Here is a 26,907-nt window from a genome sequence, read left to right on the forward strand (position 1 = left end):
ATCTCATATAAAAATGTTTTTTTATCAATCAATTATGTTTGGGTATAACAATATAAAAGTACTTTTTTGTTTATTTATTACATGAAAACATCTTTTTTTTTTTAAGAAAAAAATATCTTTTAAAAAAAGATGTAAATTACAGCTTTTCAAAAAAGATCTTTTTTTGATTTTACTAGTACTTTTACTTTTACTATTAGAAATTTGCCAAACACGTTAAAAAATAAAAAAAGATCTTTTTTTTATTGAAAAAAGATCTTTTTTAAACAAAATAATGGCACCCAATAAAAGAAGCGGTGTTAGAACTTTTTCTATTCTGTCGAATAGCGGGTTGGTGGGTTTGGTCCGTCAGATTTTTTTTTTAATCATTAAATATTAAATAAAATATATAATTTTACAATTATTTTGATAAATTTATAATTTCTAAAGATCTAAAAAAGATTATAATTTATAAATTTACAAACACTAAAAATTTTATAATTATAAATATGTAATAAACATAATTATAAACCAAATTTTTTGAAATAAAATAATAAAATTAATATTGTCCAAAGTAAAATAAACGTTGTCCAAAATATATAATTAAACATCTACAAATTTATAATCAATCAAATATAAAACATAATCTAAAACATTAAATTAAAACATACCAGATTAACAGCAGTGACGACCAGGACAGAAGAGGCGAGAAGCACCGGCAACAGCCAAACGACAGATCAAGAGAGGACAGAGGAGCAACGCCGATGGCTAGGAGCCCAAGACCAACGAGAAGTGGCGACGATGGCTAGACGGAGCAGTGGCGTTGCTCAGGACCAGGACGACCGAGGAGCAACCGTGGGAGCAGCCTGTGACAAGGAGCGCCGCGATAGTGGTGCCGGACTGCCGGGCGGGTGCAAGACTGTGAGCTCAAGGCCTGCGATAAGATGGCAGCGAGAAGACGTGACTTGCGATGTTAGCATGAGCGTCACTACGTGAGCGCAGTCGAAGAGCAATGGGCCAACGGCGCTGATAGGGACACTGGACGCAACAAGGTTGGGGGCAGCTGGTGTGACCGTGTGAGTGTGTTGTGTGAGTGTGTGACTTGTGTCCGAGTGAGAGAGAGAATCGATTAGGGTAGGGTTTCTGTTTGGTCGGGTCGGCAATGCTGGATTTTGGTCAAAAAATATGCAAAAACACCCCTGGACAAAAAAAAGTACTGGGCCCGCCAAGGAAGCCTGTCCCGCCCTGCCAAAACCCAAGGTCTAAGCGGTGCAGGTTAGACGGATTTTTTAAGTATGGCGGTCTCAGATTTTCAGCCTGGCCTGTATTTTTTGGCGTGTTACGCGAGCCGGTCCGTTAGATTTAGCCCCGTTTACCACCCTTAGTTGTACCGTCTGTGTTGGTAAATTAAATTAAAAATATTTTTTAATAAATACAAATAATAACAAATATGTTTGGTAAAATAATTTTTAAATATTAAAATTACTATAATAGATATTAGGTATTTTTAAAATTTAAAAATATTATGATAACTTTTAAAATTTAAATATTAATTAATGTATAAAGTTATATTATTTTTTAATTTTAATAAGTATAAGCCACATTAAAAAAAATTTTAGGTATTTTTAAAAGCATCTCTAACTTTTAAAAGTTGTAAACACAAGTATATGAGTTTTTTGAAAAACACACATCTTTTTAAAAAATTTTACCAAACCAAATCGAAGAATGTAATAGCAACAATAGTTCAACGTTAGAAAAATTTAGAGTGTGTTTATATTTTGAAAAGTATTAAAGGTGAGAAAGAATTCTATTTCTATTAAGAAGTAAAAATTTTATTTTAAATTTAAATTCATAATTTGGAACAATTAATTGTATAAATGAAATAAAGGATTTTTTTAAAATAAAATTAAATAAATAAATATTTCCCCAAATAAGATAGTTGAACTTTAATTTTTAGAATGTGATTTTTTTTTTTTTTTTGTATTAAGGGCAAGTTCGCCACACCCCTGACGAACTCTATAATTTATATAGAATTCGCCGCATTCCCCAGCGAACTCTAGGTTGGGTTTCAAAAATAAAAGCATGCCTGTTGGAGAGTGGAGCTAAGAACCACAATTTCATTCTCCACTTTCGTTCTCATTGTTGACATTTTTTCTGTACAATGTCAAAAAATTCATTGTTATCCATTCATTACGATGGTGAAATAGTGTATGGTGAAGAAGGTTCTATCGTTTTTAGATTAGGGCAACCAATAATTACCTATATAACACCGGAAGTCAACAGTCTAATAGCGTTGAAGAATCTGATATTGCATTCCGTCGGACAGCAAGAGACAAAAAGGGTGAAAAAAATTTACCATAGATATCCGACCGAAGTAGATGGCAGTTTGTTTTATAAAAGGTATATCACAGTTGTCTTGTCTCTGTTGATAGTATATTTATTTGATCATGGTTGTGAGAAATATTTGTGTTGTTTTGAATTAGGTATCGTTTATGTGACGACGAGGACGTACGTCTTATAAGGTCGTGGCACAACTGATAGACAAATGTTCACCTGTTGGAATTATTCTGTTCCTCGTTTATTTCAGTGGTCGAGGATCATCTGCAAATACTGTCGATAATAGTCCATTGAGTGGAGCTATTAGACGAAATATCAGAAGAACGATGGTCAGTCTAAATATGCCACCTGAAGGTAATCAAGAGGGGTCTAATGTTGAAGTACGTAATGCTAACTTGATGGATGACGATGGTGAAAGTCATGAGGGTTCTGCTATTAGGGATCCGATGATGGATCAGTATGAAGTTAACCCCGATGACGAAGACGATGCTGATGATGAACCACTTAAACCGATGATGGTGACGAGGAAGAAGAGATGAACTACTACATTGTCACACAAATCGCTCTGACACAGCCTGCTATTTCTCGACCATATGACCGGCCGGATCACTTCTCCAGGTTGAATCTCGACGCAATGACTTCGGATTGGTCTTTTACCCAGGGAGGCCCTGAAGAGGATCCAGGCAATGAGTTTGAAGTTGGACAATAATTTTAGAGCAAGGAAGAAGTCATGTTGGCAGTTAAGAGGTACAGCATCAGAAGGGCTGTGGAGTATAAAATAGTAGAGAGTGACCAGTTGAGGTATAATGCACAGTGTATCCAGTTCGTGCCCAGTTGTTCTTGGAGCATACTCATATCATATCGTCGAAAGCAAGAAAAGTGGGAGGTTAGGAGATACCATGGTCCTCATACTTGCATGCAAACATCGATGGGGCAAGACCATCGTAGGTTAGATTTCGAAGGTAATTGCTCAACACATTTTCACAATGGTCAAAGCGGCAAGATAACCCGCCACATGTGTCAAGGTCCCGTAGGAGGGGTAGGCACCTGATGTGCACCCGAGAGTCAGATGCATCTGGGAATAGGATACCCCCGATCAGCTGCATGATATAACCTCTCATGTACCTCAACAGGCGCTCCTCAGTGGCGTCCTACTCCAGCTCTTCACATACCATGTTGTGAAACCATGTGAGCTTCACAGTCCACTTGGTCTGTGACTGTCTGTCATCTGGGCCAGAAACAGCACCCAGTAGCTGCTAGCAGAAGTCCTCAATGGACCGTCCCTAGTGGTGCTGCTCTCAACCACCTATGCATCCACTAACAGAATCACCGTCGATCCTGAGTCCCAGCTGATAGGCCATATCCTACAGGGTGATAGTCATCTACTCCCTGCATGGTAGATGAAACGTGTAGGACTCAGACCTCCACCTCTCTATCAACGCCGATGCCAATGGCCAGTTGTGCTCAAACTCAACCATATACGCCACTTACTCAAACCCGACTCGTCTGAGATATGGCCTAATCTGCTCTAGCGGCCGTGTCATCAAACTCCGTATGGTGCGCAAGATCCGAAGCGCCTACCAAAACAAAAACAAAAAATAAAAAAAAGGGACGATGAACACATAAAATAACAAATTCACTGTTTATTAATTACAATAAAATAAACAACAGTGATAAAAGCGCACCACTCGATCAAGTCTGCCAGCAATGTGCTCAGTCTGATCCAATCTGTAAAGCATATCCTCGTAGCCCAATAACTGCTGCTCCATCTAACCACACTCTAGAAAAATAAAATAACATATGCTGAACTCAGTTCCTTTCACATTAACTAAATTCTTAACAAACACATCAAAACCTACTAATTGTCTAACTTACTTCTTAATCAGTTTATAAACTTACTAATTAAAAGTTAACCCAACTAACACCCTAAACAACCATAATCAATAAATAACTTACTGAATTCTAAATTTTACTAATCACATTTCTTTCTAATCGAACCTAACTTAAGTAATTATTCCACTAATTACCTTCTAATTCACAACTTAAACTAACTATTCTGACTAAACTAACTAACAATTGACTAATAACTTATACTAATTAACATGTTATAAACAATAAACAGCAACTGTACTTAAAGATAATAACATAAAAAACCTAACTAACATGTTATATACTCTAATTAATATGTAAACAGTACATAGTAACTTTAAATAACATTTAGATAGTAACTCTAACTAACATGTAAACAGTAAACAGTAACTCTAGCTAACATGTAAACAGTAAATCTGTAATTCTAACTAACATGCAACCACTACATAGTAACGTTAACTAACATGTAAACAGTATTTCTAACTAAGATAAAAATAGTAACTCTAATTAACATATTATTTTCTAACCTAAAACTGACGATGTCGTGGATAACGAACTTCAGAACGTCGAAAGAAAGAAGAATCTCGTACAGAAGAATCTGACTATCGCAAGTGAAGGATGAACAAAGTGAATTTGGAGCAGAGATTTGGAAGGAATTTGACAAATGAGAATGTGCCCACGTTTATATACTCTGTCGAACTTAATCTAGAGTTCGCCAGGGGTGTGGCGAACGAACTTGTTCTTAATGCAAAAAAAATCACATTCTGAAAATTAAAGTTCAAATATCTTGTTTGGGGAAATATTTTTTTATTTTAGAAAAAAATCCATGAAATAAATTGTGTTTTTTATTATTTTATTTTTATGTTTTTTTATTTGTCTTTTTTATTTATTTATTGGGAACAATTTTAACATTTCAATTTTTAGTAATAATAAAATTGCATTTGAGATTTTTTTTTTGTTTGATTTAGTTTGAACATTAATGTGAGAATTGATATTCTCTTGAAAATTGAATATTACACTCATTGTATTCCAAACCAAATCTTTTTTTTTTTTTGAGAATTTTATTCTCAAGATATTTCAAATACATCTTTAGAAGTTTATTCAAAATAACCAAAATGGTTGAACCACGTGGTTCAATTAGTCGTCAGTTTGTCGTCGGTTTATAATGGACAATGGTTTTATTATATAGGATAAATTATTAAAATAATCCATAAAGTTACGCGTCCAAACATTTTTTAAACCAAATTTCTAATTAAGTTATTATGGGTTTTTTCTCTTTCATACGTATCCAAACGCTGCTGCTACTTCTTCTTCCTCCTTCTCTTTCTTCGTTATCGTCGTCATTATATTCTTTTCCTTCTTTTTTAACGTTGTCGTCATCGCTACTGCCATAGTCGTCGTTTTCTTCTTCTCCTTTTTCCTCCTCATCGTTCTATATTATCATCGTCTTTGTCCTCTCTATCTTCTTCTCATATATATGTTTAGAAAATTAGAGTGCATAAATTTTGATGTGCAGTACATAAATTTTAGTATACAGCATAAAAAATTTTGAACGACCACATGCGCAGAATATTGACACTCAACTAACAATTGCACAATAAAAAAATTTCGATGTACAACACAGATTTTTTGGTACACAACACGTAAATTTTTGAAGAGCCATATGTCTAAACATTGACACCCAACCAACAAAATACGCACAATACATAAATTTTGGTGTACAGTACATATGCACCAAAATTTTTTAAAGTACCACATATTCAAAATATTAACTCACTCAATCAACAAAATATATTCGAATTTATGTGCTATGTGCAAAATTTTATGCTATATCGATAAGTTTGTGATATATGCTAAATTTTTTGTACTATATCAATAAATTTCCGTGCTTCTCAACAAAAACTTCTATGCTGAAGAAACACAGAGATGAAGTAGCAGTGACGCCCGTGCGTATTTTTTTCGCTAGCCTTGTGTCCACTTGGTTGGACTTAGTTATAAAAACGCTTGTACATGTAGTATTACCGTAAAATAAGACGTGAAAGTTTATGCCATTGACAAAAATAATCTTTAAAAATACAAATATCAAATAATCCCTTGAATGATTTAAAAATGCGACAAAATTAATTAATAAATATTACATTTTTTATAAGTGACCAAAAATATTTGTATTTAACAAATGACTTATTCATTTAATCCGAATTTTTACAGTGACATTTGAATAAATATTTAGAAAGTACATCGAAAAAATTAGAGCAAAATATGATCTCTACAATTTTTTATTTTTCAAAATAACTCCCTCATTCACAATAATTTTTTAAAAAAAAAGTATTTGATAATAAATTATCAAATTTTAAGGATGAATTTTTTTTAATAATGTTTAAAAAAATTATATCAAAATCTGATTTCTAAAGTCTATTTTACTAGTTATTTGTATCGCATTTTTAATTCTTTCAGGAATAAATTTGTATGTTTTGTTAACAAATATTTATGTTTTTTTTTTGTTTTCTCCTTAATTCACTAGTTCAAGAAAAATACAAATAAAAAAAAAAGAGAAATAAAAAGAATAAAAAATCTACAATAATATTATGAAGAGAAAAAAAATGCAACAATACAAAAAAAAAGAAAATGAGAGGAGAAAATATGAAGAAGAAAAAAAAAGCTCAAAAAAAAAGTGATTTATATACAAATTGTGTAAGTAATTTTTGTTATATTTAAATCAACTTAATTCAATTTGGTTATAAAAACATTATTTGTACCTATAAAAGTGGTGTTTATAATATTTCATATTTGACATGTAAGTTGGGGTGATTGAAAAAAAGAATACTTTATAAAAAAGAGTCATAAGAACTAAATATAATTGTGGGAGTGATATTTTACTCAATATTGCAAGAAAAAAAAAGACTCTTTCAACTTGTAAAAGGGTATTTGTGCAATTTGGGATAAGGTGGCAGAGAATACAACTTGAAAAGTTGGTGATAGATTTTGAATAAGATTTTGGGAGCAATCGAATGTCAACTATTGGGAGACTTGACCAACATACAACTAAGGTAATTACTCATACTAGTAACTATACAAATCTAATGAATTTTCTTACTGTCTCAGGTGATTGGAATGAAAAGAAGCTGCAAGAGTGTCTCCCGAAGCAAGTGGTGGACGGCATCTTAGCCATATTTTCGCCCTCTCCTTGGAAGAACTTTGATCGTGTTGCTTGGGCGTCCTCTGCCGATAGAACGTTTAACCTAAAAACAACTTATAACGCTATTCTTGAGGAGCAAGCACCTTCTGATAGAGTGTTTAAGTTAGCATGGAGTTGGTGTGGTCCGGAAAAAATTAGAGCCTTCCTTTGATTAGTTGCCCACGAAGCCATTCTAACTAACATGGAAATGAGAAGAAGGTATTTGTCAACTAATCCTAATTGTCTGAGGTGTGGTGATGTTGAAGAATCAATTATGCACGTGCTTATTAGAGATTGTACTCTAGCTAAATAGACATGGAGACTTCTACTTTCTCAAAATAATGATTCAGAGTTCTTCAACTTATCTACTCAGAATTGGCTCATTAGTAACTTGACAAAGGATAAAGAGTGGGCCATTCGGTGTTACAATCTCATCTCTTTGGTATAGTCACAACAAATGAGTCTTTGAAGGAGCTTATTCACATCCAGTAATTATCTATGAGTTAGTTAACATAAGAACACAGGAGATCCTCAATGTAATTAAGAAATTCAAAATTACAAAGAAGAGCCAAGAGTATCTTATTAGATGGATACCTCCTCCGCGGTAATTTATTAAGCACAACACAAATAGATCCTTTTATACACATAACAATAATGCAGCATGTGGAGGCTTGTTCCGAGATCATTGGGGTAGGTTCATCTCGGTTTTCTCTTGCAATCTTGGAAGTTGTTCAATTATGCATGCAGAATTATGGGGTATTATTAAAGGTTTCAGATAGCTATCACTAAAAGGATGCAACATATTATCGTTGAGTCTCATTCACTTATGGTTATAAAGTTTTGTAAAAAAGGGTGCCTTTCCACTCATCCTTGCAGTACTTTGATGGAAGATATTAAAATTTTGTCAAGAAGAATTCATAATGTGAGATGGAGCCATTCACTCAGAGAAGCCAATTATACCGTAGACCATCTAGCAAAGAAGAAGCAAGAACTTCCTTTTGAATTACATATTTTAGACTCTCTTTTCTCTGATCTTATTTCAACTTTATCTTTTAATTTGTTTGAATCTCTTAATTTGAGAGGATCTTAATGTTCTTTGTTTTGTTTTTTTTCTTTTGGAGTTTATGACCCCGTTAATTCACCCAAAAAAAAATATTTGACATGTAATCAATTAATGTGAATTTATGACTAAAAAAAAAATATATGTTAATGTCATATACAATTACAAAATAGCTTTCATTTATAAGTAAAGTATTATTTTGGTTTTAATATTTGGATTGCATTCTAATTTAATTTTTATTATTTTAAATATTTTATTTTTGTCTCAAAAATTTTAAATATATTATTTTAATTTTAAAAAATTTAAAACAGGTTCTCATATTGTCCAACAATTAAAAATATTTTAACTAATAATATTTTAGTGTTTACAACACTCATTTAATTAATTATTTATGTCAAATTTAATAATAAAATATTATTAAACTCATTTCAAAATTTTTAAAATAAAAACAAAATATTTAAAATATTAAAAACTAAATTAAAATTTGATTCATAACCTTTGGAGCTAAAATCTTATTTTACTCTAAAACCTATTTATATAATCTCACCACTTTGACAACAGATTCTTTTATTTTATTTCCAAATCCCACACCTTGGACAAAGAACGAGCTCTTAAAGGATTAATATCTTTTTTATTCTTATAAATATCTTTTAAAATACTATTTATTTATATTTCTTCATTTTATCTAAAAGAAAATCTCCCCCGCCCAATCCCCAAACCCTTCCATAGAGCCAAAAAGTCCAGAATCCACAATTCGACATAGTTCAAAGAATCTTTTGATATTGGCAATTTGGCATCAAGCTCAGGCCACTTATATCCGGAAAAGAATATTATTAATTACTCGAAAAATAAAGTATACTTTCGTGTCTTACAATCTCAACTCTCAAGGTTCTTAGAATTGCAATTCGTCTTTTTATTTTTTTATTGTAGTATAAGTAATGTTTTTTAATAATGTAAAATTTTAGTATATTTTTATTTTGTATAGATATTACAAATTTAAAAATTAGATTTGTGATTTTTTTTAAATTTATAACCTGGGGGTCGAATTTGTATTCTAACACTGAAAGATTTTTTGAATATATAAATTAGACCCTTCGATTTGAATTTTCTGAATTTTTTTTGTATTTTACCTAAAATCGATCATCAGTTTTTTATCCCCACCCAAAATTGATCTTTAGTTTTTTACTCCTATCCAAATTCTGATCCATAATTTTCTATCTCCATTTAAATCTGAGCCTTTAATTTATAATTTTTAATTTAAAAAAATTATTTCTATATTTATAAAAAATACACAAATTTTTCATAACTATACATAACACGTTCCTCCAATCCATTATAAAAAAATTAGCCTTGGAATTCAGCTTATGTTCCCCATTTATTTTCATGCATATTTTCTATTCTTTTAGATATTTTACTTTTATTAAAAATTATATAAACATGTTAAAATCAGAGAAATCATTTAGTGACATGAAAATCAGAAGGAACAATTTTTGGTATCAAAGTGGGGATAAATGATAATCTATCATCTATAAAAAAAATATAATTTTGAATGTAATCCTCAAAAAATTATATTTTAAATTAATTACAAACCAAATTAGTCTTTCGTCCAACTAAAAAAAAATAATATAATTCATTCTTTAATCCTTCATTTAAGTAAGAAAATAGCCAATATAATTTATTATTATTTCTTTTAAAAACCAATTTAAAACATCTAATCTTAATTAAATTAATGCAAGCGTGATACCATTTTAACCATTAGTAGTGTTTAATTTGATGCCTGTATAACTTATTTAAATCAATTTAAATTAAGCGATTTATCTAATTCAATCCAAATAAAAAATTTAGATTTTATTTTTATAAAATTATATAAATTGAATCGAATTTTGAATTTATTTTTCAAAATAGATCGATCCTAAATTACCCAATATGATATAATATTATTATTTTATTATTATATTTAAAATTTTATTTATAATATATTTAATTTTTTATATATTTTTATATTATTTATGTATTAATATTATTTAATGAATATTTAATAAACTTAAAATAAAATTTATTTTAATTAATTTATAATTTTATTTTTATGGTAACTGTTAATTTTTTATTTATGGATTATTTAAAATTTAATGTTAAAATTTATCATGTATATTTAATTTTTTAACTTATAAAATTATAAATCCAATCTCATCCCATTCAAACTGGATGTAAATAAAATTAAAGATAAAATATATTTTATGTTTTTAAAATTTATCAAAAATTTTAAAAATATTTTTAAATTTAATTTTGTTTTAGTTTTATTCTTAAAGTTTTTTATTTGCATTAAATATACCTTTAACAACTAAACATTTTAAAAAATTTAGAATCAATCTGATAATAATATATGATAACTATGTTTGATTTATTTGTATTGAATGTTGTAAGACCCAAAATTTTTAAAAAGGTTTATTATAAACTAATTTCAAATTCAATTATTTTTGTAGTTTTAATTTCAGAAATTTCTTTATTAAAGATAATTAAAACAAGTTTTGATTAATTAAATTTAAAATAAATTAAGATCCTTATTCAATTTTATAATTATTGAGTTAATTTTTACATTTAAAAAATTATAATGTTAGTAGTTATGAAATAATAATAATTTTATATGATTTAATTTAAATAATTGATATTCTTTATAATTCAATACTTTAAGTTTTAGAAATAAAGGAAATTAATCTTAATATTTTATAATTTTAATTACAGTATTTGATTTTAAATTAATTAGTATTTTGGTACAACAAATAATATTGTAAAGTAATTTTTAAGAATTTAATTAGATTTTAAATTAATACCCTATGTCCTAATTTTATTAAAAATTACCTAACTCTAATTAAACCTAAAATTCCCAAATCAAAACCCTAATTTTTACATCTAACCCTAACCCTAATTTTCACACACACTCACCTCACCAAACCTTAACCTAGCCGCCACCCCCCCCCAAAACAAAATCACAACACATACACAGCTTCAGCTGAAAAAAAAAAAAAAAAAGAAAGAAGAAAGAAAAGAAAACGGGGAAGGGAGCCGCGGAAAAAGGAGAACGGAGAAGAAGAGGAAAGCGACGCTATAGTGAAAATCCTATAAGTGAGAACCCTTTCGAGGATGATATTCTCACTCCCCTATAGGTGTTCCCTTTTCAGGATACGGGCAAAGAAATTACGAAGAGTTTATTTTGTTTTTTGTTTATACGATTATTGTATTGTTTTAGATATTATATTTTTTCCTCGCCTTTATCTTTATACATTTTGTAAGAGGGATAGGATTTGTATTATGTAATGCTTGTAAGTCAATAAATATATATATATATATATATATATATATATATATATATATATATATATATATATATATATATATATATATATATATATATATACATATTTTGTTAAGTGTTGTATATGATCTATGAGTATGTACTTATGTTTTCAACTAAAAGTCTTTTGAAAGGTTATACGATTTTAAGTTTTAGCCAGACTCCTATCTTAGTATTTAAATATGTTAAGAGTCGTTGTAATGTCCGAGCTATCAGAGTGCAGCCGGAAGCGTGATATTCTGATAGTGAGGATGTTACGTTATGGTATTAGAGCAGTCCTTTCCTGTAGAACATAAGGAATAGACTGACTATGCTTCAGTTGCATACTCTGGGTGTCTGTCATGTAGTATGTCTTGTTCAAATAACAAGAGTTAGAGCTTTATGCACATGACGGTCTATTGATTAATGCCGTTAGTCTTGCATTGCATACTTCCTGGTATTAAGTTTGGCCGGCTTAATACTAGTGACTTATGTATATGGAAGCACTAATGGATTATCATAGATGATATACGAGTTATAGGTAATGCGAATTGTGGGTTTTGGAAAACGTTGGGATTGAAGTTTGGAAGTCGAAGTTTTGAAGTTGGTACGAGATTAGAGGACGGATGTTAAGCACGTCGTTTTAACCCTATCCTGTTTTATAGCCTTTTTGCCGCCTTACTTTATCATCACATGTTTGAACCATGTCATCTTTTACATTGAGCCTGCCTTGTAACTTTTACTTACAATCACACCTCTACTCTTATATCTTTATACCATCTGAAAATCCTAGTATTTGAAAAACTGTATGTATATATATGCTGAGATCTTTTTGCCTTTTTCCTTAAATATGTTCAAAAGTGAAGTGTTATGAAATCTCTTTCGTTTTGTATCAATTTTCGAGGACGAAAATTTTATAAGGTGAGTAGAATGTAAGACCCAAAACTTTTAAAAAGGTTTATTATAAACTAATTTCAAATTCAATTATTTTTGTAACTTTAATTTCAGAAATTTCTTTATTAAAGATAATTAAAGCAAATTTTGATTAATTGAATTTGAAATAAATTAAGATCCTTATTCAATTTTATAATTATTGAGTTATTTTCTACATTTAAAAAATTATAACGTTAGTAGTTATGAAATAATAAGAATTTTATATGATTTAATTTAAATAGTTGATATTCTTTATAATTCAATACTTTAAGATTTAGAAATAAAGGAAATTAATCTTAATATCTTATCATTTCAATTACAGTATTTGATTTTAAATTAATTAGTATTTTAGTACAACAAACAATATTGTAAAATAATTTTTAAGGATTTAATTAAATTTCAAATTAATACCCTATGTCCTAATTTTATTAAAAATTATCCTACTCTAGTTAAACCCAAAATTCCCAAACCAAAACCCTAATGTTTACATCTAACCCTAACCCTAATTTTCTCACACATTCACCTCACCAAATTCTAACCTAGCCGTCGCCGCCACCCTCCACCCCCCCCCCCCAAAAAAAATCAGAACACACACGCAGCTTCAGCTGAAAAAAAAAAAAGAAGAAAGAAAGGAAAATGGGGAAGGGAGACGCGGGAAAGGGAGAATGGGGAAGTCACACATTCACCTCACTAAATTCTAACCTAGCCGTCGCCGCCACCCTCCACCCCCCCCCCCAAAAAAATCAAAACACACACGCAGCTTCAGCTGAAAAAAAAAAAAGAAGAAAGAAAGGAAAATGGGGAAGGGAGACGCGGGAAAGGGAGAATGGGGAAGAAGAGGAAGGTGGCACGGTGGGTGTCACTACCACCGCCGTTGCCGCTGTTGGCAAGGGAGAGAGGAGGTCCGAGAGAGAAGGAGAGCGCCGGTGGAGGAGGGACGAGCTCGCGCCATCCTCGCGAACTGCCGCTGTCTTGCGTCTGTCGTCGTCTTCACGGGAATGTGTCGGGTTGGCATTTTGAACTGACAAGTGATATCACGAGTCAATAGGATAGACATTCATCATATGTATCTATGTGACATTGTTTGGGTGTGAAACTTGTAATTGGTTTGCCTATGTCAATAATTATGTTTAACTGCTAATTGCTATACTTGATGTAACTGCTTTGTTTGTGTTTGAATCTTTCTACTTGTATTTGTAACTGAAATTGGTTGGATTGTAGTGATTTTGGATGGTGATTGAGTTGTTTAGGTCTGAGGCCGGGATTGATTATATGATGGGGCGGAAGCCGTGATTGGTTTGAGTTTTCGGTTTAGTAAAGTATGAAAAATCAAACTGGTTCAGTATTAAACTTAATGAACATATACTTGGAACAGTTTGGTCATTCATACTGTTTAGGAAAAACTTTTAATATTTGATATAAAAGGTTTTGGGTTTTGAAGAATAAATAGATTTTTCTTTTAAAAAGGATTTCAGATTTTTGAATGTAAACATTTGGTTTTTGAATCAATACATAAGGCGAATAACGATCACTGTACCCTGAAAACAGTTTTTATTTTACATATCTTATTATAGCAATTCTGTAACCCTATAGTGAGAACCCTTTCGAGGACGATTTTCTCACTTCTTTACAGGTGTTCCCTTTTAGCCAGGCTCTTCTTTTAGTATTTAAATATGTTAAGAGTCGTCGTAATGTCGAATTATCAGAGTAGCGCAGCCAAAAGCATAATATTCTTTTTTTTTTTACCAAAGATAGGAGACTGGAACCACAACCTCTTAATTGAGTATGGGAAGACTATGCCATTTGAGCTATTATTCATTGGCAAAAGCATAATATTCTAATAGTGAGAATGTTACAAATGTTATTCTTGTGAAGTTATTATTAAATTTTTTATGTTTTTTAAAAAAATTAACAGTTAGAAATATATTTAATATAAATTAAAAATTTTTTGAATAAAATTTAAATAAAATAAAATTTTAAAAGTCCTAAATTAATATTCCGTTCGGATAAAATTTTAACTCAAAATTGATCTACATGACGCTGCAAACTCTCAAACGTATTAACATAGTTATCTTATGTAAAATTAATAATTAAAAATATTAAATAATAATTTAGTGAAATATATTAAACAATAATTAACAACTTCACAGAATACTCGATTAACTGGATAACTCATTGGGTCTTTTTCCTTATTTGGCTTTGCGCTTTGTATATATGTACCACCACTCCCTCCTAAGGAAGATTCGTAGAAATATCTTCAATCTTTGCTTCTTTCTCGGTAAACCCAAGGTGGTTGCATTTCTCTTCTGCAATTCTTTTTATTTATCTTCTTGGTTTGCTTTCTCGCAAAAAATTAATCACTTTCTTGCTCAATTTTCTCTTCTAAACTTTGCTTCATCTTTGTGTGTGTGTTAAGCGTTTCAATTGTTGTTTTTTTTTCCCTTGAACAGGTGGTGTGTTAATTTTTGGGTTTGCTTCCTGGAGTTACCTCAAAATTCGACTTGTCTTTATCTGATTTGTGTGCTTTTTGGTTTCTATAATCTGAAGGATTGACTTGAAATTCACGTTTCACTGGTTCTAAAATTTAGGGTTCTTGCTTTGTTTTGCTTAGTTCTGAGGGAAAAAGAGAAAGAGGAATAAAATAGAACAATTGTGTGTTAGAAATGTCTACTATTATCTAATGATGAATTTATGTTTATTCTGCTGTTGTGGTTAGTCTTTTTGATTTTGAACTATCTAGAGTAGAAGAAATAGTTGGAACTATCAGCTGTAAACATTTACGGTTGTAATTGATTACTTCTGAACTCATAAAAAATAATTAGTATTAACATTTTTTTTCTTTTTCTTTTTCTTTTCTGACTCAATTCTCATGCTCTGATAAATGCTTGGAAAAAAATGAAGATGATACCTTTGCAGCTACTCTCTTTTTTGTTTGGAAAATCCTTTTTAAGAGGTTTTTTTTTTTTTTTCCTTTGCTGTAATTCATTAATTCTTTATTATACTTTTTGGTTTGCAATTCTGCTGTTCAAGACACCTTTTTTGTACGTATATCTGCTATGATAAAGGGTTTTGGATCTATGGCCTGTTGCTGACTATCCAAACCTGTTGAGGAAAGATGCATATTTTCATAGGTTTAATATAATTTTTTTATGAGTTGTGCTATTCTGTTGCAGAACTGAAGGATGGGTCAAGCACTTGGTTGCTATCAAGTTGACCAGTCAAATGTGGCTATCAAAGAGCATTTTGGAAAATTTGATGAAATTCTGGAGCCTGGATGCCATTGTTTACCTTGGTGTCTTGGTTACCAGATAGCTGGTGCACTATCACTACGAGTGCAGCAGCTTGATGTTCGTTGCGAAACGAAAACCAAGGTAGAGTGCTTCCTTTCCTACATTTGCACTGTTTCACGGGTCTGTTATTTAATTTGCAATTAGTAGTTCTGGTTCTCTTGTTGACATGACTTCAAATGACTTCATAAAAAATATTTGAGAAGATTTGTTGGTTGTATTTTTAATTTTTCCATTTTCTCAACTAACTGAGAATTTTGTCAATGAGTCCTTGTTAATGCATTACTGGTTATAATTGATCTAACTCATGCGCAATGAATGGTGTTTTAGTTAATTTGAGGTTGAGATGTCAAATAACTTTCTGATGCTCTTATTTGCTTCCTTGCCCTGTTCCTTACTATGATGCTCAGTTTGTTTCTTTGGATTTTATGCTGCAGTAAATTTCTTTAGTTGAAGATTTGCAAAAGATATTTTGTGTATCATTCTCAGGATTTATTTTTCTTCATTTTGAATAAAATTTTATTGTATTTTGTTAGATTTTGACTGTCATTAAATTGTTAGGACAATGTATTTGTCACTGTGGTTGCGTCCGTGCAATACCGAGCTGTGGCTGACAAAGCATCTGATGCCTTCTATAGGCTTTCAAACACAAGGGGGCAGATCCAATCATATGTTTTTGATGGTAGGTGGGGTGACTTTTCTGCTTCATTCATTCATGGTTTTCTTTTGTGGATTATTTTAATTTTTACGTGGATTATGTTCATTTCTTCAGTTATTCGCGCTAGTGTGCCAAAATTAGAGTTGGATGCGGTGTTTGAACAAAAGAATGATATAGCAAAGTCTGTTGAGGAGGAGCTTGAGAAGGTATTATTCTTTTCTACAGTCTCCTGATTCCTATTTGCTTTCTTAATATTGAGAATATTTCCTCAATAGATCAGTGAAGGTTGCAATTATTCCCTCATTAAAAGTTACTTCATCCATAATGTTTTAGGCCATGTCTACCTACGGATATCAGATAGTCCAGACCCTGATTGTGGATATCGAACCTGACACTAATGTTAAGAGAGCCATGAATGAGATCAATGCAGGTAACTATGTTTTAATCTCTCTCTGTACATTTAAATATATTTATTTGCCTTAGATTTGCTCACAAATGTGCTTCAATATATCTTTTTTATTTTTAAAAAAAGACATATATGTATGATGTCCCTTCACTGGAATTTAAATTATGTTTCTTACAATATGTTCTTCTGGGGATATTCATGATTGTCAAATTCAATTTATCATTACAATCGTGCATATATCCTGATCCTGTGTGCTTTTTGTTCAACAGCTGCTAGACTGAGGGTGGCTGCAAATGAGAAAGCTGAAGCAGAAAAGATTCTGCAAATCAAGAAAGCTGAGGGAGAGGCAGAGTCCAAATATCTGTCGGGACTCGGTATAGCTCGCCAACGCCAGGCCATTGTGGACGGGTTGAGGGACAGCGTCCTTGCATTCTCTGAAAACGTGCCTGGAACAACGGCCAAGGATGTGATGGACATGGTACTGGTGACTCAGTACTTTGATACTATGAAGGAAATCGGTGCATCTTCAAAGTCCTCATCGGTGTTCATACCTCACGGCCCTGGTGCAGTGAGGGACATTGCTACGCAGATTCGAGACGGCCTCCTTCAGGGAAATGCCTCACAGAACTTAATTTAAAGCTTTTGCCAGGAATGGTAAAAGTGACAAGATAATGTGCATGTTAGTTTTTCTTTCCGGGTGAATACTCATTGTGAATGCTTGGTGTCTATGCTTATATTGTTTTATAAAATAGTAAGGAGTGAATAGGAGAAAGTATAGTATGCAATAACATATGCTTATATTCAATTTTGAATGTATAGTTTGATGACAATCATATATCAAAATTGCTTGGCAATCGTATTATTATTATTATTGTGAAAGGCTTCTTGCAAGAATTACTTTAACTGAAGAAGTGCTATTTTAAGTCTCTCAGTCATACAGCACTGAATCACCCCTTTGTTGAAATTTGCAATTGAAACTTTTGTTTTTTTTAATGTTAAAGGAGATTTCTGACCAAGTCACTAGGCAAGTAGACATTTATTATCTTCCTCTAGTTGTACTAATATTTTTTCAGTTTTTCTAATTTTGTGTTTTAGTGAGTCAATCCTTATCACCTCAACTTCTTTCTAGTGGAAACGACAATGGTGATTTAATTCATTCTTATCACACAATGTTAAGGAACGACTTGTCAATGTTAGCCATAAGGAAGAATACATATTTATAATTAGGAATCCACTTAAAAATGATAAAATACCATTGACTTAAAGTGCAATAAGTAACATGATTACATTGGTGAATTTCGTAGAAACTTGAATAGTAAATTCGTGGATCACGAATTCCGGTGTATTATTACATTAAAAGAACTGTTATTAATAAGAAAGAAAAAAATTGGTGGAGAGTTGAATTGGATAAAAAAGCGAAGATTTTTATTAAATTTACAAGAAACATGAGCATTTTGATAAAATTTTTTGGAAAATTTTTTTACTAAAAAAAATAATCTTTACTTTTTACAAAATATCATTTTCCACCGTAACATTATCCAAAAAAATGGAGTACTATTTGAACATGTTTAAATAAATATATTTCAGTGACGTAAATGCAATTTTACTATTAGAAATATATCTTTCTTGCTGTTTAGCATTTTGGAAATACCATCCCAAAGAATATATGTTCAAACATCATGTCTCATTCAAAACCATTGCTAGAGACAAAATAATCCATTATAAGAAAAACTAATTTAAATTTATTAGGTAACTTGTTGGATCCAGTGTTTGTCACTACGGTGAAAAGATTGCATCCCGTTTACTTAATTGGCAGGTACATAAAATTTAAGGGTATCATCAGTACCGTTACCTTGTTAATAACTTCTTTAAAATTTATAACTTTTATATATTATTAAGTCCATTGAATATTTTCAATATCAATATTCATATACAAATAAGTTTACCTAAAATTTTTTGCATGTTTCATTCAAAATTTACAATTTTACAATCTATATGAATAAACGAAAAAGGGCATAGATAATATAGTTTTATTTAGCTGGTTTCAAAATTTATCGAACCAATGACAAAACAAAAGTTGCTTTGTTTTTGTAACAGCATTTGCTTCCCTATGTTATGAGCAGATGCGAATATGCATTGATTCTTAGGTGGTTTCAACTTTCAACAGACAACTTTGGATATGGCCATATTTGCCTTTGGTTTCATCTATTGACAACACTAGCATGCAAATATTATTATTAACATAAGTACATTGGAAGTAGGGATGACAATGGGTAGCCAAGGGACGGGCACTCTCCCTCGTTTTCCATTCTCGTTTTTTTTCTATTTTCGTTACAAGTCTTCATTTATTATTATTTTTTTTTTGCGAGAGAGGTATCCGTAAATATTAAATTTTAAAAATAAAAAAAGATCACGATAAAATTTTATACGATTCAACTAAAATATATCAAATTAAAGACAATCCAAATACATTCAACATAATAACATAAACTCAAAATCTTCCACATATAAATTTAAATAAAACAAAATAAAAAAGTTTTTAACATAGTATCATAACAAATCTTGATCAACGATCATAGCTCGGTGCTAATACTCTCTCCTATAATAATACAAATTTGAATAATTAATTAGTACAAATTTAGATATTATTCACATCATTAATTTATTTCTAAATAAAAAAATTAAATATATAAGAATTTCAGAGTTTCACGTTAACTTGTATATATATATAATATTTTAGTAATTTCATATTAGCGGAGATTTAGCGAGTACCCATGGGGTGGGTACCTCAATCCCTGTCTCCGTTCCTGTGGGGATTTTGCGGGGGTCCCCATTTTGCTCGTGTCACGGATTTTTCTTACGGATTCAGGTTTTTTGCCATCCCTAACTGGAAGTTACAAAAACCACCGTTAATTAGTTAGAATCTTGATTTAATTATTAAAACATTTTGATATTATAATTTTGAACAAGTAAATCAATTATAAAAAATTCTACTAAGTAGAACAATTTCACGATTTCATGTTTTATGTGTTGAATTTATTGTTATGATTTTACATAAAATCTTGATTTTCGCTACCTCGTCCTTGCATGTAATTTGGTGGTTCTTTACCTAGTTTCTTAACCAAGAATTCGGAAATTTGAACATCATCTTGGACATAAAAAAACATCTTTATTGTGTCCTTACAAAACTAAATCTTATTAGCATTTTGGAACATAATTCTATACAGTTGTCAGATATGTCCAAATTATTGATTTAGGAGAATCATTTCACTAATTGATAATATTTTAACTTTTGTGTAGATTTGCTATCCAAGTTTTAAAATGAGGTACTTAATCTAAACTACATGAAGAGAAATCATTATGAATAATAAATTGAAATTAGTGTTGATGCACCGAGACTAACAATGCATCAAAAATAAATTCCAATGAATTCATAACATATTTACAAAATAAGAATTAAAGAAACTATGCCTTGCCCCTTCAGTGTAGTTTATCTTTTTAAGCCACAAAATTGATACCTAAATATCAATGTCTTACTATTACGGAATAAAGAATCAGAAGAAAAGAGGGCCATCACTGCATGATATACAAAAATGAAGGCAAATTTTCTTGGGACCCAACTCGAGGCCTATGAATATGATGTTTTATTAGCAAGTGAAAGTGCCAGAAAGCGTTAATGGTTCATCACATGCAAATATGCAATGACAGCTACACCTGATAAGCACAATTGAAATAAATGCAGCGGTAGTTGTGGAAAAACAACCAGATACAGATCTCGCAGGTCAAAACCTCAAATATTGAGCATCAATTCTCAGTTTAACAAACGAGGGCTTGCAAAAGCTACCATTTGGTTCATAGAAATAATCTAGTACTTATTTATACACGTTGAATTGCTCAACTGCAATCAAAATACCATGGACCCTTCTTCCAAGAGAAACAACCACAAGAAAATGATTCAGTCTGACAAACAAACTAATTGCTTCCTAAAATGTCTATCTTGCCATGATGGCTCAAAATCCCTTAGGGTTTGAGAGCCAAACCCAATCCAATCTTGGCACTCTGCTCGAAAGACTTGGTGTCGACCTCCCCGGAAATGGTGAAGAATGATTTGGGACGCCACTCATGCTGGATAAGGGCATGTGCCTTGCCGGAGTGGTTGATCCGAGCCTTCACTGTGGTCAAGGGGTCTAGTGCATGCTGGCTGCCAAGTGTGAGGGTGTTCTTATTGGTTGAGAAACTGTGAGTCACCTCGGCACCAAACGCAGTGTTGTTCAAGGGGTTGACTAAATGGTAGTATGACGCATTCAGGGTATCGCCTTTGTCAGTCCTGCATACAAGAAATCATAATACCACTGCATATCAGTACATACAATAAATCAGTTCAAACATCCATAAATAGGAAAGTACTATAATAAAGCCTTGTTCCACAGGAAGCCATTGAAATACAAAAACATACAAGTCCGAACAATGGGGATGGGAGATGCTAAAGCAGGGACCTTGATTGAGCCCACAATGTTAAATAATCAGCTGTGGATTAAGTTATAAGAGTATTTTCTAAAAAATAATGTGAAAAAGCAAGCTAAGAAAAACTTGTATTAAAGACTAGCTTCAAAACTCCCAAGCACTTAGATGTAAAAGGCTAACTGTAGGGGTTGGGACGAAACAAAAAAGAACATGGATAATGAAGAAACAATCACTCACACAGTCAAAGAGGCAACCAAGTCAGCTTTGGTGAAGTTCACTCCAGCATTGTATTTTGTGAACTCCCCAATTTTGGTGTCGTAAGAGAGCTCAGAACCAATTGCAAGTACGTCAGTCCCTAAAACACCAGAGAAGTTAACAATTGGATTTGCAGTGAGCCCAACACTGGTGCTTATTCCAGAATAGCCATGCACATACTGAACTTCCACCTGTTCACCAACACAGACAAAACTCAACTTATTGCCAATGAAATATATAGTTCAAGGTTTAGTATAGTTTCAATGAGTTCATTTCTTAAATTTTATAATCCACTCGTCTATGGAGATGTAAGGTTTACACTGCAAATGAATGTCTTACCTTTCCAGACCTTTGATCAGGAATTCTGAAGTTAAAGATGGTTTTGAGACCAGGAGCAGGCTCATTAACAGTGATGGTTGTGAAGAGCTGAAACGCAAAAGCATGATTAACATTAGTAAAGCATACATAACAGGTAAGTCCTGAATTGGGTTTCAAGAAAATTGACAATAGCAGCTACGAGCACACTATAATTAAAGTTTATATTGCCCAATATCAACCTCCCGAAAAGTGCATTAATATTGTCCAAACAGGGCACCCAATTAAAATACAGTGTCAAGATGGTAAACCACAGTTTTTGATTGCGGATGGCGGCTCATGGCGGTGACCCAAAAATCCGCCATAAAATAATAGCGGATGGCGTTGTGGAAAATGGCGGAAATGGGATTACCTAAAAAGTGCATATATATGTACAAAAAAACATGTAGAAAAATTGCAAATATAATAAACTATAAAATCTAATCTATATAATCATTTTTCTAGTCATAAGACATCCAATTAATGCAGCAAATATAATAGAAAATTCAGCAAATAAACATAAGACATGGAACATAAAAACTAAAAACTTAAAAGAAAGACCAAAGCCATTGTCTCATCATGTCTTTAAACTAAAGAATGATGAAATAAACCATCTAAATTCTAGCTCTCATAAACTTGGTTCCTCCTTTGGAGCTGCAGGTTGTTTCCTTTTTCTATTTTGTTGTCTTCTCCTAGTATTTTTCGTAGGCTCATTTCCCCCCATTGCTTCAATTCTACTGGAACGGACAGCAGCTGCAGGATGAGCAGGAGCAGTGCCAGCAGCATGACCAGCAGAGGCAGAGGCAGGGGCAGGGGTATTAGAATCAGGGGCTGGTCTGGAAGTTGACATAGTGAACTAAACTGAACGGGAAAAAATTGGAGGAAGAGAGGTTTATGAGGGAAGAGAAGGAGACGATGAACTGAACGAACAACGAAGAAAAAAAGGGAATGTATGTAACTACGAACCAGAAAGAGGGGGAACTGTGGTGATGAGCGACGGCAACCACCAGCGGCGACAGGTGGCGACCACCGACGATGGGCGGCGACGAACAGCGACAGGCAGCGGCGAAGATCGGCGCTGACGGCAGGCACAGAGAAGAGAGAACAGAGACGGAGAGCCATTTTTTACGTGAATAAGAGAGGAAGAGAAGTTTTTGAATAACAGAGGCTAATTAGGGTTACAGGTATCACTTAGGGTTTCCTAAATTACCCAATTACCCCCAATTTTTTTCAAAAAATCCGAAAATCCCCGCCATTTCCGCCATTTCAATGACGTTCCGCCATGGCGCCACCGCAATTGCGGCCGCCTTTTCACCCGCCGTGAAAACCACGTTGCGGTGGCCTCTGTATGGCGGCGAGGCCAAATTCCGCCACGCCATACCACCATGGCGCCGCCATAACCGATATTTTAAAACACTGTGGTAAACATAACACAATAAGATAAATAATACCCCTTGAATACCCTTGAGTATTTCATTGCCCCAGTGCTTGTACTTGAATCAAATTTTAACAATAGAGAGTATTTGACATACTTGCTACAGGAAAATTTCAATAGTTATGTAGACAGAAACATAGTATATTATATGGCTGTCAGAGTCGACTCAAGCCATCTCAGATCATGGAAACTGAAATCAAAATCAGACTATCAGTGGGAGGAAAATAAAAGTATTTTTCATTTAAAAATGATAGTCAATGGAATGCAAAGAATTCACTTCAACAACAGCCTGTGAGTAACCAAAGCCCTCGAATTACAATTTAAAATGAACTACATTCAATTATTTGTTTAGTAAAACTGAATATTGGTGTCAGCAAATTGGATAATTAGTTGCAAACATTGTATGGCCCTTTAAGCATGAATCACTAACTAAATGTTAAGGGCTTCATTAGACTGTGTAAACGTTGATCCACTAAACAAATCAGAAACCAGACAATAGAGAGAATAAAGTAACGAAAAGAAAAGAATAGAACATCCAAACAAGAGAACTCTGCGCTTACATTAGAATCGGTGTCAACTTTGATGTCAGTGGTGACATTCTTGTTCTTCAACTGAGTGTTAACTTCAGCCATAAATAGTTCATCTCTCTTGATCCCTGTTGATGTTATAGCCTGCAGCAAGAGAAGAGTACCAAATAATAAGGTTCCATTTTCATTCCAAGTAACCAAAACTATCCTCCAATTAAGTCACCCCAACACATTACATTACATTTCATTTCAATGGTAACCCACAACACCACATCATTGCTATCACAGTAATGCATCCGAAAACAATACAAACCACAGAACAATACCCTAACGAAGAGAGAAATACCTAAACTATACACAATCATGTTCAATATAACAGTCATTTCACCTACTCCATTACAACTCGAGCATCATACAGACCAATATGGAAGAAATTGAATCCAGCTCAATCAAATTGAAAATGAAGTCAACTATAAATAAATAAAAACACTCACAACTCCAGTGGGTGAGTAGGTGGTGACGGTGAACTTCTGATCAGTGTGGTAATCCTTGAACAGCAGATCTACATCAAACAAAAGACAAAGCAAATAAAAGAAAAAGAAACGAATTAAAAATCAATAAATCAGACACTGAAAAATTCCATAAAAAAAAAAACGATTAGCTTGTTAGAAATAGAAAGAGTGAAGGTACCTCTGGCTTTCTTTCCAATGTCAGAGTAGAGACCTGGACCCTTAACCATGGCTGCTGCTGCTTCTTCTTCTTCACAGATCTCAAATTGGGAAACGGAAAGTGGAAAGAGGAATCGAATAACAAGAGTGGGCTAACGGTGGAGATGAAAACCCTCCGCGGAAATTTATATATATATGATAATTAAATAAGATAATTCCCCCAGCCAAAACCCTAATTTCGGGGTTTTTTCTTTTCTTGGGTTTTTTAGAAAACTATCGGACTTTTTTTAATCTCAATATAATTAAATCTTTTACTGAATTTTATAACTTTTTTTTGCTATAGTTTGAATTGTTGCATAAGGATTTATATATCTCAAAGTTTAGACACTTTTTTCCCGAAGGTTTTAATTTTTAAAGCATAATGTAACCGTGGGATTTTGAAAGGAGGGTTCGCTTTGGATAATTGTGACCGTCGGATGTGATGTAACTCATTTGGGTTTCATTTTAAAATTAAAAGTGATCATTGATTATATTCAGAAATTATTTTTAATATAAAAGTAAAGATGGTATTTTAGTTGAATATTGATATTTAAATTTAAAGTGTATTACAGTATTGTAAAAATATTTAACATGTTCCTCACGTATTTTAAGTTTTAACACATCATTCCGTATGTTGGTTAGCATATTACCACGTGTTCAACACGTTCTTCACGTATTGATTTTTTGTCTACAAAATTTATCAACCTATAATTACTCTAAATAATTTCGTTTCTAATAAAAACACCAATATTTTTTTATATAAACAAAATTAATCGATTATATTATTACTTTTTTTCCAATGAAGGATAGGATGAAGAGGTTTAAAGGGCTTAATGAACAAATAATAGGGCTACATGCCAATTCAAAATTTTCATTTTGCTCTCGTTATTTTTTCCTTTTCCTCCAAGCTAGTTTAAACAGAATTAAACTTTTTCTCTTCAAAAAATGGATTGTTTCTTTTTCTCCAAGATAGTTTAAACGGAACTTAAAAATTAAAAGAAAAACATGGTTTGTTTCTTTTCCTCCAAGCTGTTTTCAACCAATTCAACATGGTTACATATAGGATTTGTACTATTTTTTTTAACTAGATTCCAACAATGATATCAATTTAGTATTTTTAAATAAAAGGTTATCTATGACATAAAGTTTTATGAGAAAAATTTAGATATTAAAAATACATGATATTCATTTAGTCCTTGAAAATATTTTACTTAAATTACTTTTAAAAAATATATGATTCTATTTGATATTTTTTCTGACAACTTATTCATTTTTTTTTATATGTTATTATTTTTAAAGATGAAATTAGTTTCATGTGTATTTTTGAGAGACTAAATTTATTGTTTACAATTTTTTTTAATATGTTGACCTTATTGGATAAAGTTGGCAAATAAATTATAACCCATTTCCATTTAATTAACTCCAGCTGGTTCTGAGAAGAATTGGGGTGGAGGAAGGGGAGAAAGAGATGAATGAAAGTATTCAAGCTAGATCAAGATTGGTCCAAGAGACCAAGACATCTAAGGCCCAACACTCGTCTAAAAAGTTGCATCCAGTCAAGGTCCAGTTTACCTAGTTGAATTTCTACAAAAGTTAACTAACTTAGAGTGGTTTAGTTTATTTGTCCACTTGATTTAGGAACGATAAAACAGGTTAAATTTATTGGGCTAACCCGACAATCCACCAAAAAAAGGGCTGGATTAGAATTTCCAAACTCCCAAATTAAAAAAATTCGTCAAACCCATATAACTAACTCTACAGGTTTTGGTAGGATGAGATGGGCTAACTTGTTGGACTAAATAAATTTTTTTTTTAAATAATAGAGCAATTAGTACGACAAAATTTAATAATTATATAATTTTTAGATGTATTTTTTATTTTTTTTGTTATTAATATATGCTTAAATTATGTGATTTATTTTTTAAAATAAAAAATTTTATTGACGGATATTATTACGAATAATTCTATTGAAGTTAAAATTTTAAAAGAATATAATAAAAAAGATGTATTGTAATTTGATTATTTTTTATTTAGATTTTTTTTAATTATATTTTATATTACTTTTATTAATCTAAAAAAGAAATTTAAGCATATTAGTCGGCCAATCTACCATAAAACGAGACGGGCTAGCAT

At 31.8% G+C, this 26,907-nt stretch overlaps 2 protein-coding genes across 4 annotated transcripts; one reads left to right on the plus strand and one right to left on the minus strand.

The window, feature by feature from the left end:
• Positions 1-14,681: 14,681 nt before the first annotated feature.
• On the plus strand, positions 14,682-17,911 carry LOC112782825 (hypersensitive-induced response protein-like protein 2). 3 transcript variants are annotated; one of them, XM_072230860.1, is made up of 7 exons: positions 14,830-14,970; positions 15,132-15,634; positions 15,855-16,052; positions 16,530-16,650; positions 16,741-16,832; positions 16,960-17,056; positions 17,302-17,911. In XM_072230860.1, the coding sequence occupies exons 3-7, from the start codon at positions 15,864-15,866 to the stop codon at positions 17,667-17,669; spliced, it is 867 nt and encodes a 288-aa protein (XP_072086961.1). In that variant the 5' UTR covers positions 14,830-14,970; positions 15,132-15,634; positions 15,855-15,863; the 3' UTR covers positions 17,670-17,911. The 3 variants fall into 3 exon arrangements, with proteins under 3 accessions (XP_025681220.1, XP_072086961.1, XP_025681221.1); XM_025825435.3 differs by lacking the exon at positions 15,132-15,634 and having other exon boundaries at positions 14,682-14,970; XM_025825436.3 differs by lacking the exon at positions 15,132-15,634 and having other exon boundaries at positions 14,969-15,131.
• Positions 17,912-20,807: 2,896 nt separating this feature from the next.
• LOC112782942 (outer plastidial membrane protein porin) lies at positions 20,808-25,236 on the minus strand. Its single transcript, XM_025825624.3, has 6 exons — positions 24,758-25,236; positions 24,562-24,629; positions 24,101-24,211; positions 22,091-22,177; positions 21,734-21,942; positions 20,808-21,359 (listed from the first exon to the last, which is right to left on the minus strand). Exons 1-6 carry the CDS (start codon positions 24,804-24,806, stop codon positions 21,053-21,055), a joined length of 831 nt encoding a protein of 276 aa, XP_025681409.1. The 5' UTR covers positions 24,807-25,236; the 3' UTR covers positions 20,808-21,052.
• Between the last annotated feature and the right edge of the window lie 1,671 nt (positions 25,237-26,907).

Source organism: Arachis hypogaea, chromosome 20 (genome assembly GCF_003086295.3).
Source record: "Arachis hypogaea cultivar Tifrunner chromosome 20, arahy.Tifrunner.gnm2.J5K5, whole genome shotgun sequence".
NCBI lineage: Eukaryota > Viridiplantae > Streptophyta > Magnoliopsida > Fabales > Fabaceae > Arachis > Arachis hypogaea.